Below are 16,429 nucleotides of genomic sequence, written 5' to 3'. Positions count from 1 at the left end.
TTATGTGAAAGAAAATGTCACACCATGTATACATGTATTGGGTGATTTTAACTTCAGAAAAATAAACTGGCAAAATAAACTTAATAAATTTACGTCATCATGCTTATCGGACTGTGAAGGCCAATCCCTTATTGATATCCTAGACGAACATAGTGCTGAACAACTCGTAAATATTCCCACAAGGGACGAAAACATTCTGGATTTGTTAATTACAACACTACCCGGTCAATTTGAAAATATCTACTCGCCAGACAAGTTTAGTGATCATGATATTATCGCTGGTACGTTGAAGTGTAACATCCCGTACAAGAAACGACCAAAACGTCCTTATTTCCAATATTCTAAAGGAGATTATGACGCAATGAGAAAGGAAACTTCGGACTTTGCTAAGGACATATATGTCAATGGTTATGAAAACTCCAGAACACTCATGTTCAAAGAAAAATATCTAAAAGTGTACAATCTTTACCTTACCCGAGAAATAAAAACATTGGTAAAACGTAGAAATAAAACTCATGCAAATTAAAAAAAAAACTGGAAACATCAGACTGAAGAATAAGTAGAAATTGTTTAAAAACAAAACAAGTTAAAACTGAAGTTCAAGATGCTCATGACAATTATGTGAATAATTTAATTGGTGAAATTAAAAAAGACTGTAAACCTTTTTGGAAATACATAAACCGTCAAAAATCCGACAAACAGGGTATACCCCCGTTAAAAACAAAATGTTGCTCTACTGTAGAATCAGATATTATTAAAGCTAAAGTTTTCAATGAACAATTCACCAGTGTCTTTACGCACACCGAATATACATCAGTTCCTTATGAAACACCTTTATATGAACAAAATGGAGTTAATAAATATTACTGAAAAAGGAGTAGAAAAATTGCTTCAATGCTTAAATACAACCAAGGCCATGGGTCCCGATAGTATACATCCAAAAGTATTAAAAGAACTTGCAACTAGTATATCAAGCGTCTTAGCGCATCTCTTTCAACAATCAGTAAACATTGGTACTATTCAGGAGGATTGGAAATCAGCAAATATTTGTCCGTTATACAAGAAATATGACATATCAAAACCTAGTAATTATATACCTGTGTCGTTGACTTGCATATGTTGCAAACTTCAAGAGCACATCATCTGTTCCAACTTAATGCAACTCTATTCTGAACAAAAATCGACATGCTTTTCGTAAGAATCACAGTTGTGAAACCCAACTTGTAACCGTCATTAATGACTGGGCAACATCTATAGAAAAATCCAAACAAGAGGACATTTTTATACTAGACTTCGAAAAGGCGTTCGACACCGTGCCTCATGAATTATTAAAAACTAAATTACACAAATATGGAGTTCCCGTAAACATTCTACAGTGGATAGACTCATTTTTAGTAAACCGTAAGCAATGCGTTGTAGTTAATGGCGCCAGATCAGAATCCTCAAATTTTGTTAAATCCGGCTTACCGCATGAAACTGTGTTAGGCCCTATCTTATTTTTGGTGCATATTAATGACATCTCTGTGGACATAACTTCGAATATTATACTTTTTGCCGACGCTTGTGTTTGCTATAGGGAAATTAATAATTTTGAAGACTGCTTAGATCTACAATCGGACAAAAATAAACTTGGTAATTGGGCCACTTCTTGGGGTATGAGATTCCAACCCAGTAAATGCAACATGATGACTTTTTCACGTAAAAAGAAGAAAATAAATTTTGACTACACATTGAATAATACTCGTCTAGACTTCTTATCTTATATTAAATATCTTGGAGTGAATATCCCACGTGAACTGAATTGGAGCAAACATATAAATGAAGCCTGCAACAAATCGTACAGAACGTTAGGTCTTCTCAAAAGAAATTTATCCATGTGTCCTCAAGACGTAAAACTTCAGGCATATAAAGGCTTAATCCGCCCAGTGCTAGAATATGCCAGCGCGGCCTAGGATCCGCAGCAAATTTATTTACAAGAAAAACTTAAAGCGTTCAAAAGCGTTCAGCTAGATTCATCACTTCTAATTATCTAGTTCTGGCTACCATAACTTTAAATGTCGCTTTTTATGATTTTTGACTGGCGCGACTTTATGTCAATACTATATAAACTGTACGCTGAAGTTTCTTTAGCTACTAATTATCGTGACTATGAACCAGGATCCTTGACTAAAATTTTAAAAGAATTAGAACTCCAACCTTTGAAAGAAAGAAGAAAACAAAATAGATTAATATTACTATGTAAAGGACTAAATTCACGTGCAAATTTACCATTGGATCAACTCCATCGACCTATTCGTTTTACCAAAAACATGCATAATGAACATTTTAACAGATTTTCGACAAGAACAAACGTACTGAAGTTCAGTTTCATCCCAAACACAATATGTGACTGGAACTCTCTTCCTCCGGACTTGATTCGCAAATATCAAACAGCTACTAATGATCCTGTTTCTGTGTTTATAAACCAAATTAGAAGGGGGCTCGAAAACTTAGTATGTTTCACAGCTACTTGACGCACGCGCGGTGAGTAAATGTTTTTCAATGTTTCACCGTAACATATCAAGATCAAGATCAAGACGTCTCAAATTGCACCTCTCAATTGTTTAGTATAGTATACTGTAACCCTTACTTAACTTTACTTTACAAACTATAAGTGTCATCTTTATTGACATTGAAAATGGCAACAAGAAATAAACAATCAAGATTACAAATTGAAATAGATAAATGTAGGGTTGAAGGCTCGTGGGCAAAAGTACAAGAGTTGGTAAAACAGCTAAACTCGAAGACTAGCGGCATCGGTAATGGAAATGGTCAGTATCCGGATATTTCATTTTCGGACATGGACATTTTTATGTCAACTCTTTCCCTAGTTAGCTTTTCAACTTGAGCGAACCGTCAAATTTCTGTGCTTACTCTTACCGTTATTCTCTTGCTTATAAGTTAATAAACTTGCATCTACTTTAACGGTTCGATTTAAAACAATGTAGTATAAAAAGTAAGGTCACTTCCAACAGCCTTGCTTTTGTGCTAGCTCTTTAGCAACGTGGTTAAAGTGTCTGACTACCACTCTGGAGGTGGTAGGTTCAATCCCGGGCCTGAGCTCAGTATTTTCACATTAATGGCGACGAGGTAAAAGGTACTGTGAATGCGGGAGTCGGTCTGAGCTGTTTAATGGTTTCTGGTAGGGTCATGCGGTAGCAAGACATGCTGTAGCGGGTGTGTCTGGGCCTTGAATCATTAAAAGGGAGAGGAGTGTAGTAAACAGTAAGGTCACTTCCAACAGCCTTGCTATTGGGCTAGCTCTTTAGCGACGCTGTTAAAGTGTCTGACTACCACTCTGGAGGTCCTGGGTTCAATCCCCTGCCTGAGCTCAGTATTTTCACATTAATGGCGACGAGGATGAGGGGGCTAGCTCTTTAGCGACGTGGTTAAAGTGTCTGACTACCACTCTGGAGGTCGTGGGTTCAATCCCTGGCTTGAGCTCTGTATTTTCACATTAACAATATTGAGGTGCATATTTGTTCAAATATCAATGAATTCAACATTACATCCATTGGTAAAGGTACATATTTAAGCTCAATCGTACATATAAAGTGAGTTGCGGGGTTCATTGATGATTATTTCCATGTTATTGTAGACGATGACCAATATAGCCATATAACCAAAATACCGTATTAAAACAGCGACAAATCATGCAGTGCTATGAATTATGAATGAATGTCACAACATTTACACTAATTCACACATTTCATAATACAATAACACAAAATGTTTAATAATTGAAAACAGTTTTACAACTCACCAGGTTAGAATAAATGTTAACCACTTTAATAGACTTGCATCCACTAGATGGTCTTGGCAAATGCAAGCCTGTTAAGTGAATTCGTAACGAAATAAAAAATATATATTTAATGAGAAATTAAAATCTTGCATCAGATAAGTTCTTCATGATTATGATTGGACATAATTATTGCATCAACCTTCGTATAATTTTAATTCATATAAAGAGTTGTATGAAAGTGTTTCCCAAATCTGTTGACTTTTGCATGAACAAATTCCAAATCCAAAAATTGCATTTCTCCCGCAATAGTTAGTAAAAGGTCTGCCAGTTACCGACAGCTCAATTTCTAAAGGTATGTACTGCAAATCCAAGGATATCAGATTTTAGTCGCAGCCCATCCACATAACTTCATCATGGGTATAAACATCTTTTAAAGCCACTTGTGTAGCATGGCTACCAATGAACAAAATCAGGTACCCCTTACTTACTTCATGGTTACCATTAGTTTCATGTTTTACACTATCACAATTAGTTTCATGTTTTACACTCACCCTTGCCAAGCCATATTTTATCAAGGTGCAGAATGCAAGAATTTAGGTTACTTTGGCAAATTATTTAACCACCACCAACTGTTGAAAAAACTCTTTAGACAACACAAAGAATGTACCGGTAATAGTAACATTTAATTGACCCAGAAATGCAATACTTTTATTTAAAACATGTGTCTGAGTATGTATGTTTAATAAGTAATAAAAATATTCTGATAGTTGGTCCATTCTGTTTTCCGCAGGATTTTTAGCAACGCTTGATTTTTTCTATGCGAGTCCACCTACAGATGAAGTGTAAAATTTGTTCTGGTCTGTGATTTTTGAGAAAGATACAAGCATTTGACTGATCTAAAGGGAAGTAATAAGCTTTAAAGTGAGATAACTTTTGTAATATCATTTGGCAGGTACAGGCCATTTTTGATAAGGGAAGTAATATGTTTCCGAATGTTTTTTATGCAATACTTTCGGATATTGAGCTGATTTTTGGTATGCAAGTCTATATACATGACCTACAGATGAAGTGTGAAATTCTTTCTGGTCCGTTAATTTTTTGGCGTTTTAATGGGCCTTGGACTTGAAATGTTTTCTATAATAACCTTTTTCCGGAGGTTTTTTACACTACACTTTTAGATATTGAGCTCATTTTTTGGTTTGTGAGTCTACCTGCATGACTTACAGATGAAGTATGAGCTTTGTTTTGGTCCATTTATTTTAGGCTAACATAATTATGGGCCTTGTTTTCTATAAATAAATGTTTCACAAACGCAGCTCTTGTTTGTTTTGTCATGTCATTATACATACAGTGATTATTGCATGAGTATTAAATATTGATTAATTGTTGATATTTAAAACTTAATTATTTGACTTATAATCTGACAAACTGGGCTTAATGAATGTGCTTAGAGTTTCTTCTCAGATTACCGGTAGCCAGTGCTGTCAGCACTGGCTTATCAGGGAAGACTCTTTCTACCTAGACTAGATTATCATTCAATTAGAAAAGACTTTTTAAATGAAAAATTACGCAAAAGCCGAAAGTGTTGCCTTTTGCGCAAATGCATTAAGCCCAGTTTATTTAAAACTAATTGTTGAATACTGTGTATTTTCAGATCTCTATGTGCACTTTATAATGGGTGAAAGTATCTTGGAAGTATATTGCAAAGATCACCCTATCAGTACCCAGAGTGCTGGCAATGATCCTGTGCTGTCTGAAGCTGAAAAACACCTGAGGATCTGTATTAATGACAAAGAAAATGTATGTATTAGTCAACTGGTTCTGAGGTACAAAAATATAGCCACACTTTGGGAAGATGGGGCTTTACACATGTACGTAAAGTGCCAGCCTGCATTAGCCTGTGTGTTCCGCATAGGCTAAACAGGGAGAACACTTTCTGCTTTTATGGAATTTTTGTTTTAAGGAAGTCTCTTCTAAAAAAAACTTAATCTATGTGTAAAGTGTTCCCCTGATAAGCCAGTACAGACTGCTAGAGCTGCAACGATTCGATCCGATAAATCGAAAATCGGTTTTAAATGTGTCGATTCGATTACGATACCAACCCTACCAAATATGATTTGATCCTTTAACATATAGACATAGATACGCAAAGCGCGCTGCACTATTTGATACGGGAAGGTATAGGTTTAATCTTTAACTGTAATTATGACGCGCGCGATTGGTTATTTATTACTTTAGTGATCCAATCAATAAGCGTGTAACAGTCTACTTTCGGAAAAAGCGCCAAAATGGCTGAAAAAAGGTATGTGTAAATTGTGCTTCATAGACGTGGTGACAGAGTTAATTGTTCCATCAATGAAGTATGTTGTGTCATCTGCATAAAATGTTTGTTTTAGGACTGACTGTATCTGGGAAAAGATTGAAGGGGACTTGTTGTTTTTGTGGTTTTTAGCTTTTGTGACCACTTAATGTCCGTCAATCCATAAGCAGCTTAAGAAGCTATGTATATACCAGAGTAGTTAATAATACCCCCCCTCTGAATCATTCACATATTCTCCTGTCATTTCCGCCCGGATATAAATTCCGCCCGGAAATTTCCATCCCAGTCTAATTTTTGCCCGGAAATCTTTTCCACTTCCTTAGCGGACACCCCATTTTTTAGCAAAAATAATTATTTTTCGTGACTCTTAATTTTCGGACACACGAGTTTTTGTCCATAATTAATGTCTCTAAGTTTTCGGACAGGGCTATTTTACCAAATGTCTGTTTTCGATATCTGATAACACTCTGATTATGGGGTTTTACAACCAGATTAACACGATAAAACATGGCAGGTGCCTGCATGCCTGATGCAACGGACCATTACATTTGCTTCATTGGGTAAATAACCTTGTAAACCGGTATTAATCAAGGGTTTCGCTCGATAGCATACTGGTGTGATGCACCCTATTGCAAGTTTTAAGAACAATGGAAGGTGTTAGGCAACAACTATCGGAAATGAACAAACAAAGAATTCATAGTTTGCTTTTTCTATTTCGTTAATTACAGGTTCATACAAGCGAGTATCAGTACATCGCATGCTCATCTTTGAACTCGTTGGTCAAAGTACAACCTTGTAGTAACTTTCTGTCAAATGAATTAAGCATTTAAAATGATTTAAAACGCAGTGCAAACATATTTAACTGTAATTTATACTACATGGCATGGTATTTTACAAGCGCGTGCTATTACCGGTAGTCGTTAATACAATTGACGCTATTTTCGGACACTTTAATTTTCGACTCTAAGTTTTCGGACACATGTTTTTTGTGAATATTTTTCGTATCTAAGTTTTCAGATACGAAAATAAAAAAATAATTTTAAGTGTCCGAAAACATAGAGTTATCACGGTATTCCGCCCCAAAATCCGCCCCGCCTCAGCATGCAAAAATAATTTCCGCCCAGAAATCTTTTCCGCCTTATTAGCATATTTCGCCCCAAATTCTGCCCCGTTTCCGCCTCATTTCTGCTCCGTTTCCACCTCCTTTCTGCATGGAAAGTATTCTTTTTTGTAACCACTATATTCCGGGCGGAATCAACAATTTCCAGGCGGAACTGTCAATAAAATTACGTCTCAATTCTGGGCGGAACATTTCGTACAGGGTACCCTAAGTCCGGCTAAACAACTTATCTAATGCAACATGCCGAACGCAAACGTTGATTTAGCAGGAGGTAGCACCAGTGCAGCTACTCAAGTCGCCAGCCTTATTATTATTTATTTATTAATGATATTTTGTGTAGTCAACACAATATTCTAGTCAGAAGTTTATTGATATTAATATTGAGTTCCTAATTTGCTATTCTTGTTTATGTGTTTTATTGAAATATTGACAAAGTTTGTCAGAAAATTGGCAGTTTCTTGCTAAATATTTCTTACAAATGTTAATTTAACCCACTTTCCACAGTTTTTTAAAACAATGTTGAACCAAACAAACACACACATGCCCAAGATATCTAGGTATGCAACACATTTGAACAGAAATGTTTATTTTGAGGCAGAAGAGTGAATATATGATAAAACTATGTTGAAAGATGAATTGAATCGAAACAATACGTATCGGACTGTCTGAAATCGAAATCGATTCGAATCGGTGTTGGTGAATCGTTGCAGCTCTACAGACTGCACACATTGATCTGGGACAACACTTTATGCACATGCATTAAGCCCTGTTTTTCCAGAGTTATTCGTATATATTAAGTATCGATTCCACATGCATTCACTGTGTTCACATAATAATTGCTGTAATAATAATAATGAAACAAATGTATAATGATAATGATGGTAATAATGTCACAAATTAATTTGAGTGAAAAGTTATATTTATTTAAAGTTAATATAAATTGATCAAGTAATTACTACATAAATGGAATTTTAAAATCAAATGACGTTTAAGTTGTCCTGAGAGCAAGAAAGCATTTGGCTGACAATCATTTGTTTTGAAGTTTGAACGCAAATATCAGATTTCTCAAGGATATCCACGCCATTGACTTGCAGGTGTTCAGTGAATCCACTGAAGCCAGTCTGTTGCAAGCAAAGATCCACTTCTACAGGTGCGCATACCAGTCCGCGCTAACCTTGTACGAAAGCACCAATCTGGAATCAATAACTGTGCAGTCATCATCCCCAAGGACGCTCCATATCCAAGCCGAAGCCTTTGCTCTTAAAGGTACAGTGGGAGCCTCATTCTGGGAAAACTGGGCTTAATGCATGGATGCAAAATGCACCGTCTGCACAGGCTAATCAAAGACAACACTTTCCACCTACACTGGATTTTTGTTAAAAAAACTGTCTATAAACAAAATAATCTATAAAGTGGAAGGTGTCATCAGGTCTGCTCGGGTTAATCTAGTATGACACATGCATTAAGCCAAGTTTCCAACAACAAGGTTCAGTATAATGCTTGTTGGCAGGAATGAAAATAAATTAAGGGCATTCACTAGCCAATGGCAAAAAAATGTATGGTGTGCCCTAACATTTAAAGTAAAAACTAATATATGACCCGCTTCATGCAAAAATGGGTCTTATACCATATGCAGCCAGTGTATCTCCAGCCCAGCCTGTGCATCTAGGCAGTCTGGTCAAGAGGTACTCTGTGCGCTTTTGAGATCATCAAAACTTGCTTGACTTTATGTTAGACTGATATTAGCTCCTGACCAAACTGCACAAGTATGAGACCACAAAACCTTTCATGACTTTATAGTGGACAGCATAATCCTGACCTGTCTGTGTGACCTGTCCGTCAGAGCTGAACTGCCAATGCTTCCAATTCATTGTAGGTCTCTGTCTAGAGAAGCTTCCGGCCAATTCGACCAGCAAGTACAAGGCAGCTGAACGGGAACAGAACATTGTTGCATGTTTTGAAAGGGCCGGCAATCTTAGTCTGCTACATCTGCAGGTCTGCTATTATAAATATGAGCTGTGTTCTGGGAAAACTGGGCGTATCACTTGTGCCTAAAATGTCATCATAGCTTAGACTGTGCAGTCTGCACAGGCTAATCAGGGATGACTTTTTTCTGCTTTTTTGTATTTTTTGTTTATAGGAAGTTTGTTTTAAATGAAAATCCAGTATAGGCATCAGGTGGAAAGTGGCATCAGTGATTAGACTGTGAACCCAGTATAGGCATCAGGTGGAAAGTGGCATCAGTGATTAGACTGTGAACCCAGTATAGGCATCAGGTGGAAAGTGGCATCAGTGATTAGACTGTGAACCCAGTATAGGCATCATGTGGAAAGTGGCATCAGTGATTAGACTGTGAACCCAGTATAGGCATCAGGTGGAAAGTGGCATCAGTGATTAGACTGTGAACCCAGTATAGGCATCAGGTGGAAAGTGGCATCAGTGATTAGACTGTGAACCCAGTATAGGCATCAGGTGGAAAGTGGCATCAGTGATTAGACTGTGAACCCAGTATAGGCATCAGGTGGAAAGTGGCATCAGTGATTAGACTGTGAACCCAGTATAGGCATCATGTGGAAAGTGGCATCAGTGATTAGACTGCGCAGACTGTGCAGGTTAATCTGGGATGAAACTTTACACACATGCATTAAGCCCAGTTTTCTCACAATGAATCTCAAAGCTGTTCTGAGATGTTTAGAATTCTTTTACATTTTATGAATGCAGCAGTATTGAATTATGTTTTTAATGTTTTCATTTTCTTCCCCCTTCAAACAAGGTGGCTTTTAGCAGCTGCATTTGCTGTCTGTCTGTTCATGTGTGGGATCTGCAGGTGTATCTGTATGTCAAAAACAGTTGTCTTAGCCTTGAGTTTGCCATATATTGATGGATTTTTAAATAAATGTGCATAAATTAATCATTAAAAGATGTGTTGCATGTTAAACGCGTCTCCCAACCCCACAGGTCAAGGTCACACTTAGAGGTCAAATGTCAAATATGGTTATAAAATATGGCCAGCTTTTACCGTCTACACTAGATTTTTGTTTTTAAGAGATCTTCTGTAAAGAAACTTTTCATTAGAGGGGAAAGTTTAGTCCCTGATAAGCCTGGGATGACACTTCACACACAATCGCACATGCTTTTAGCACCAGTTTTTCCAGAAAGTGTCTCAAAATAAACTCTTTTTGCAGGAGAAAGAGAAGTTTCTTCATTCTTCTGGCACTCTGCCAACGACTGACGTGTTTATTGGCAATGTGGGGGACGTTTTGGAGACAGCCATACAGCGGTCTCCCATATACTACATCAAGCATGGGTGAGTACACAATTATATGCTGATTTTATATATGAGCTATGCTCTGGGAAAACTGGGCTTAATGCATGTGCGTAAAGTGTAGTCCCAGATTAGCCTGTGCACTGTCTGCAGTCTGCACTGGTTAATAAGCAGAGACACCTTCACTGGATTTTTGTTCATAAAAGACCTATATACCTATATAGGAAAAATTCAAAGAAAAGGAGAATTTTTCATCCCTGATTGGCCTGTGCAGACTAATATGGGATGACACTTTACACACTTGCATTTAGCCCTGTTTTCCCAGAGCAAGACTGAAATACTATGAAATACAAAGTATACTCTTGCAATACTGCAATAAAACAAACAGTGCACGTTTCATGAATGGATCCAATTACATATCTTGGGTAGTTATTTTCCATAAAAATGAGCACACATACCAATAATTCAAAAAAATAGGTCAAGATGATTTGTCAAGAACATTGGTTAGGAAAAAGTGGTCAGTAAAAAACAGACATCATAAAATCAATGGAAAACCTGCATGCCATCTAGCTTAGTTTGGACAAAAAACAAATCCACAAGCGTATAATTATATAAGGGTTAACAACAGAATAGAGGAAAACGGGTAAACAACAGAATAGAGGAAAACAAAAGATTTAAAACAAGGGACCACAACTTTAGCAACTTATTTTTTAACTTATTTTGCTTGTAATGCTTGTAAGGCAGTTATCACTTAAGAAAGAATGAAAGACAACCAAGCATAGGGAACATTAAAAAAATATTTATAATACTCAAACCTGGTTGTGTTTGCTACAAACAGAAGCCCTGCTGTTGGAAAATGACCATGTCAAGATTTCATTGGAAAATCATAAACTAAAACAACAAATGTCATTGTCAGCAATATTAATTGTCTAAGACATTATGTTTTGATGAGCCTCACTCTGGGAAAACGGGGCTTCATTCATGTGTGTTAAGTGTTGTCCCACATAAGCCTGTGCAGTCTGCACAGGCTTATATTGGACAATTCTTTGTGTCTACCGGTACACATAAAATTTTTACAGGACACTTCATTCAAACAAAAAATTCCTTAAGTTGGAAAGTGTCATCCATGATTAGAGTGTTTGAACAGCACAGGCTAATCTGGGATAACATTTTAAGCACATGCATTAAGCCCCATTTTCGCCGAGCAAATCTCAATTGGTTTTGTGAATGTAATTAACAGGGAGCTGGAGGAAGGCATTAAGAGGTTTCGAGACTTGCTTTCGGCTGTGGAAACAAGATACACGCAGCATCTGAGACTGGTATTATTTTTTGCATTTCAATCAGTTTGACAATAATTGCTTATGATCTGTTTGTTAACGAGCGATCTTTCCCACTCAGAAGCTAAGTGAGAATGGCTGTGTGCAAACAGCATAAAACCAGAACAGCCTGCGAGTAACTCAAATTAATAAAGGTGTCATCTTATAATTAATTTAGTTATATTATTCATGTTACAGGTTTTTTTTTGGTCCGATTTAATAGCCGAAATTCGGCTATGTTCCCAATCCCAAAAAGTATACTTTTTTTTCCAAAATGTGGCAAAAAATTCAAAATGTGGCAAAAAATTCCCAATTTCCAAAAAAAATAAAAAAAAAATTATTTTTTTTTAGAAAGAAGTCTAATTCGTATTTTATCTCAATTTCAATTCAATTACATCTAACAAAGTATTATATGATTTTGTTCTTTTAGTTTGAATGATTATAAAGAGTTATATGAAATTTAGTATTACCCTAATCAGTGGACTTTTCATGTGGAAAAAAAGGCTAATGAATTTATTTTCCCAATTTTATGAAAATGCCAATAAAATTCCCAATTCCAAAGCCATGGGCTATCTTCCCAAAAAGTGGGGAAAAAAACCTGTGTTAAATTATTAAATGTTTTGTCTGAGGGAACCAGTTCTCGTGACATGCACACAAAACCTTGCAGGAGATGCCTTCACAATGTATCTGCCTTATGTTCCTACACTAGAACATATTTGTACTCACCCCTCCCATTTGAATGAGCCATATATGGGCAAACTGGGGTTAATGCATTTGCCTTAAGTTTCATTCCAGATTAGCCTGTGCAGTGTGCTCAGGCTAATCAGGGGTTACATTTTCTACTTTATGGTATTTTTAGTTTTTCAAAGGTCTCTTCGAAAAAATTAACCCAGTTTAAACGGAAAGTGTCCTCTCTGATTTGCATGTGGGAACTGAACAAGCTAATCTGAGACGACACTTTACACACATGCATTAAGCCCTGTTTTCCCAGAATGAGGCTCTATGGGTGATATGTGTACAGAAAATATATATATATATATATATTTTTTTTTTTTTTTCGTGCAAAATTTTATTTACTCATAATATTACATACATACATACGAATATTGTATACATTCATACAAAGAATTATAAATTTCATAAAACAAAGTATTTCCTGTACAGCTTTTTAGGTGGGTACATAAATATAATATAATTAATATACTTGTAGTACATTCAACATACATTCATATAATATTATAATTGTGTTATAGTTCAAGTATTTTACAAAAAAAAAATATAACACAAAGTATTTCATGTATATTTTTTTTGATGGGTACATAAATGTGATATAATAAATATAATTGTAATACATTCAACATACATTCATATCACATTATAATTGTGTTAAAGTTCAAGTATTTTACAACAACAGAAAAAAACACCAGTTTGTACAATTATATTGTAGCAAACTTAATTAATTTTGGATATAAGTATGTATATCATTTAACATAAAATATTGCACATAAGAGAAATAATTAGAAAGTGCTGAATTGCATTGTACGAGAAACTGATAATGCAGAGTTTACAACAACGACAACAAATAAATATGTTAATTTATAAGCATTATTTATATTATGTGTTATGATTGGTTATGTCATTATATGAGATGTCAGTAAATATTTTAACCAGAGACCATATTTTTAATTCTTCTTCTGATTTAATTGTATTTCTGTAAATTTCAAAAGATTGTTTCATACTGATTACAAGTCCGTATTTTGAAGGAATTCTGTTTTTTCGTTGACAATAAAAGATATATCGTTTAAGTTCTAGGAATACTATATTTAAATAATTCATTTTTGGATTAATAATTCCAAGTACTAGATCCTGACATGTAATGTGAATAGGTATGCTTGGTCTACTTCTAAGAACAATATCAACAATAAATTTAATAATTTCCTGGGTATGTGGACAGTACCAGAACAAGTGCATTATATTTTCAACTTCCAAATTACAGAATGTACATAAATTATTAGCGGCAATTTTCATTTTGAACATTAGGGATTTTGTCCCCAATATTCTGTGGATTATTCTGAACTGGAGCCATCTGATATAAGTTTCTTTAGTTATATTGAATACAAGTGCATGTACTTTTTTCCATTCAATATTTAAAAATTCTGAATTCCATTTAGTATTACAAGCTGGAATGTCATTGTTTTTAATTAATGCTTTATAAATATGTTTCTCTTCTTTAGGGCTGGTTACAATTTTTTTTATGTAAGTTGGTAATATAGGTCCTTGAGTTTTTTTGTCAAAGTTTGGCAGGTCTTCAAAATTGTCAATGTATTTCTTTATTATGTTTATTAATCCTTGGTACAATAGAAAGTTTACGTTTGTTCCAACTTGTGTATCCAAAGATTCTTTGGAAATAAAGCAGTTTCTTTCTACCATAATGTCTCTCACAAACCGAATACCTCTTGCATATAGACATTTAATATAGATATAGCTATTGCTAATTTTAAAATTATGATTATAAAAAAGAGGCATATCCAGAATGTCATCACAATTCAATATTGGCAGCTTTTCAATATACAATATATAGTTTTTCAAAACATCAAGCCAAAATTTATTTTTTAAGTGCAAGCATATTTTTTCGGCATACATTTTACCAGTATTGAATACTATTTTAAAATCTATTAACGATCTAGCCAGTGAATAACAATTTCCTTCGCCTGACACTATTCTCTTAAGCCATGTTATTTTCATATAATTTTCAAAAGAACATATATCTACCATATTTAACCCACCTTCGTTATAATCCTTAACAATAACTGTTTTTTTAATTTTGCTTGGTCCTGCCCAAATGAAGTCATAAAAGTGTTGATTTATAGTGTTCATGGTGTCTATGCTTGGTGTTGGCAATGATACAAATAAATGAGTAAGTAAAGGTAGAAACAATGTTTTGACAATGGTAATCTTTCCTAGAGGAGTAATGTTTCTGCGATTCCAATGACTTATTGATCTTTTAATACTTTCGATTTTGTTTTCAAAATTTGACATTACCATTTTATCTAAATTGATATCAAACACTATCCCAAGACCTTTGAAGGTAGTAGCTCCCCATGTCAGTTTGTATTTAGTTTTTATCGATCTAGTACTATATTTCATAGATCCTATCCAAATAAAATTAGTTTTTTCATAGTTTATGTTAAGTCCAGAGTATAATGAGAATTCATGAAGCATATCTAATGTACAGTTAAGAGATGATTCCGATCCGTCCAGAAATAAAGATGTATCGTCCGCAAATTGTGATATTTTATATTGTAAGTCATTTATAGTTATACCTTTAATTTCTTTGCTTTCCCTTATTTTAATAGCAAGAATTTCTGCACAGATAATAAAAATGTAAGCACTGATTGGGTCTCCTTGACGACATCCCCTTTCTATACAAAAAGTATCTGACAAGAATCCATTTATTTGTATGGAGGCCGTGGTATTATGCAAGAACAAAAATATCCATTTTTGGAACATTGGTCCAAAATTGAAAAAACTAAAAGTTGTTTCTATAAACTGGAAAGACAAGGTATCGAACGCTTTTTCAAAGTCAATCGTCATAAGTAGCCCAGGTAAATTATTATCTTCAGCATATTTCAAGATATCGTAAAGTAATCTGGTGTTTTCACCAATAAATCGACCTTTAATGAAACCTGTTTGATCTTTGGAGATTAAAATATCAAGTACTGTCTTTAATCTATTTGAAATGGAACCTGATGCTAATTTGTAAAGAACATTTAATAGTGTCAATGGTCGTAAGTTTTTCAGGTAACATCTCGGCTTGTTTTCTTTTGGGATACAAGTAATAATTCCATGTTTTTGTGTTATGGACAAGGAATTTGTAATAAAAGCATAATTAAGACTTCTCACTATGAAGTGGCCTAACTTACTCCAAAATACCTTAAAGAATTCCGCAGTGAATCCATCAGAACCTGGACTTTTATCATGTTTCATATTTTTAAGTGTTATTGATACTTCTTCAATATTAAGAAGTCCTTCTAATGAGTCAGATTGCACTTTATTCAATTTAGGTATATTATTATTACATAGATCAGCATTAATATTGTATTTTATTTCGTTGTCATTTTTATTGTATAATGTTTTATAGAATGAAACAGCTTCTTTTAAAATATCGTTTTGCTCTGTTAACTTAGCCCCGTTTTCTAATTCAATAAAAGGTATCAACTTGTTTGCGTAATGATTAGATTCGAGTGAGCAAAAGTATTTAGTGGGTTTTTCTCCATCTTCTATCCATTTAGCTCTAGAGCGAATAAGAGACCCTTTAAGTTTATTTTCTCTCACAGTTTCTAATTCATTTTGTAGCTCACGTAACTGGTCTGAATTAGTTTCAGTTAAGGATTTTTGGAGTATATCAATTTTCTTAATTAAATTTGATTCATGGTTTTTGTACTGTTTAGCTTTATATGATGAATATGAAATAGTTTTTCCTCTTATTTCCATAAGTAATGTCTCCAGAAATAATTGGTTGTTGATAACAAATTGGATGTTGCTATTGTGGATATTTTCTATGTTTTCTATGTTGTAGATAGGTACTGTATACAGTACTGTAGTTTAATATTTTCTATCAAAGTAT

The 16,429-nt window shown here is 34.7% G+C and overlaps 1 protein-coding gene across 1 annotated transcript in view; it reads left to right on the top strand.

The window, feature by feature from the left end:
- The first annotated feature begins 2,625 nt into the window (after positions 1-2,625).
- Positions 2,626-16,429, top strand: part of LOC127873216 (tetratricopeptide repeat protein 7B-like) — a 57,730-nt gene continuing 43,926 nt past the window's right edge. Inside the window, 6 exon segments of the mRNA XM_052416978.1 lie at positions 2,626-2,810; positions 5,436-5,581; positions 8,316-8,487; positions 9,098-9,216; positions 10,407-10,528; positions 11,727-11,805. Coding sequence (XP_052272938.1) covers positions 2,678-2,810; positions 5,436-5,581; positions 8,316-8,487; positions 9,098-9,216; positions 10,407-10,528; positions 11,727-11,805 — 771 coding nt within the window. The 5' untranslated portion in view covers positions 2,626-2,677.

The sequence above is a fragment of the Dreissena polymorpha genome, chromosome 3 (assembly GCF_020536995.1).
Source record: "Dreissena polymorpha isolate Duluth1 chromosome 3, UMN_Dpol_1.0, whole genome shotgun sequence".
Lineage (NCBI taxonomy): Eukaryota > Metazoa > Mollusca > Bivalvia > Myida > Dreissenidae > Dreissena > Dreissena polymorpha.
This window is presented reverse-complemented; position numbering and strand designations above follow the sequence as displayed.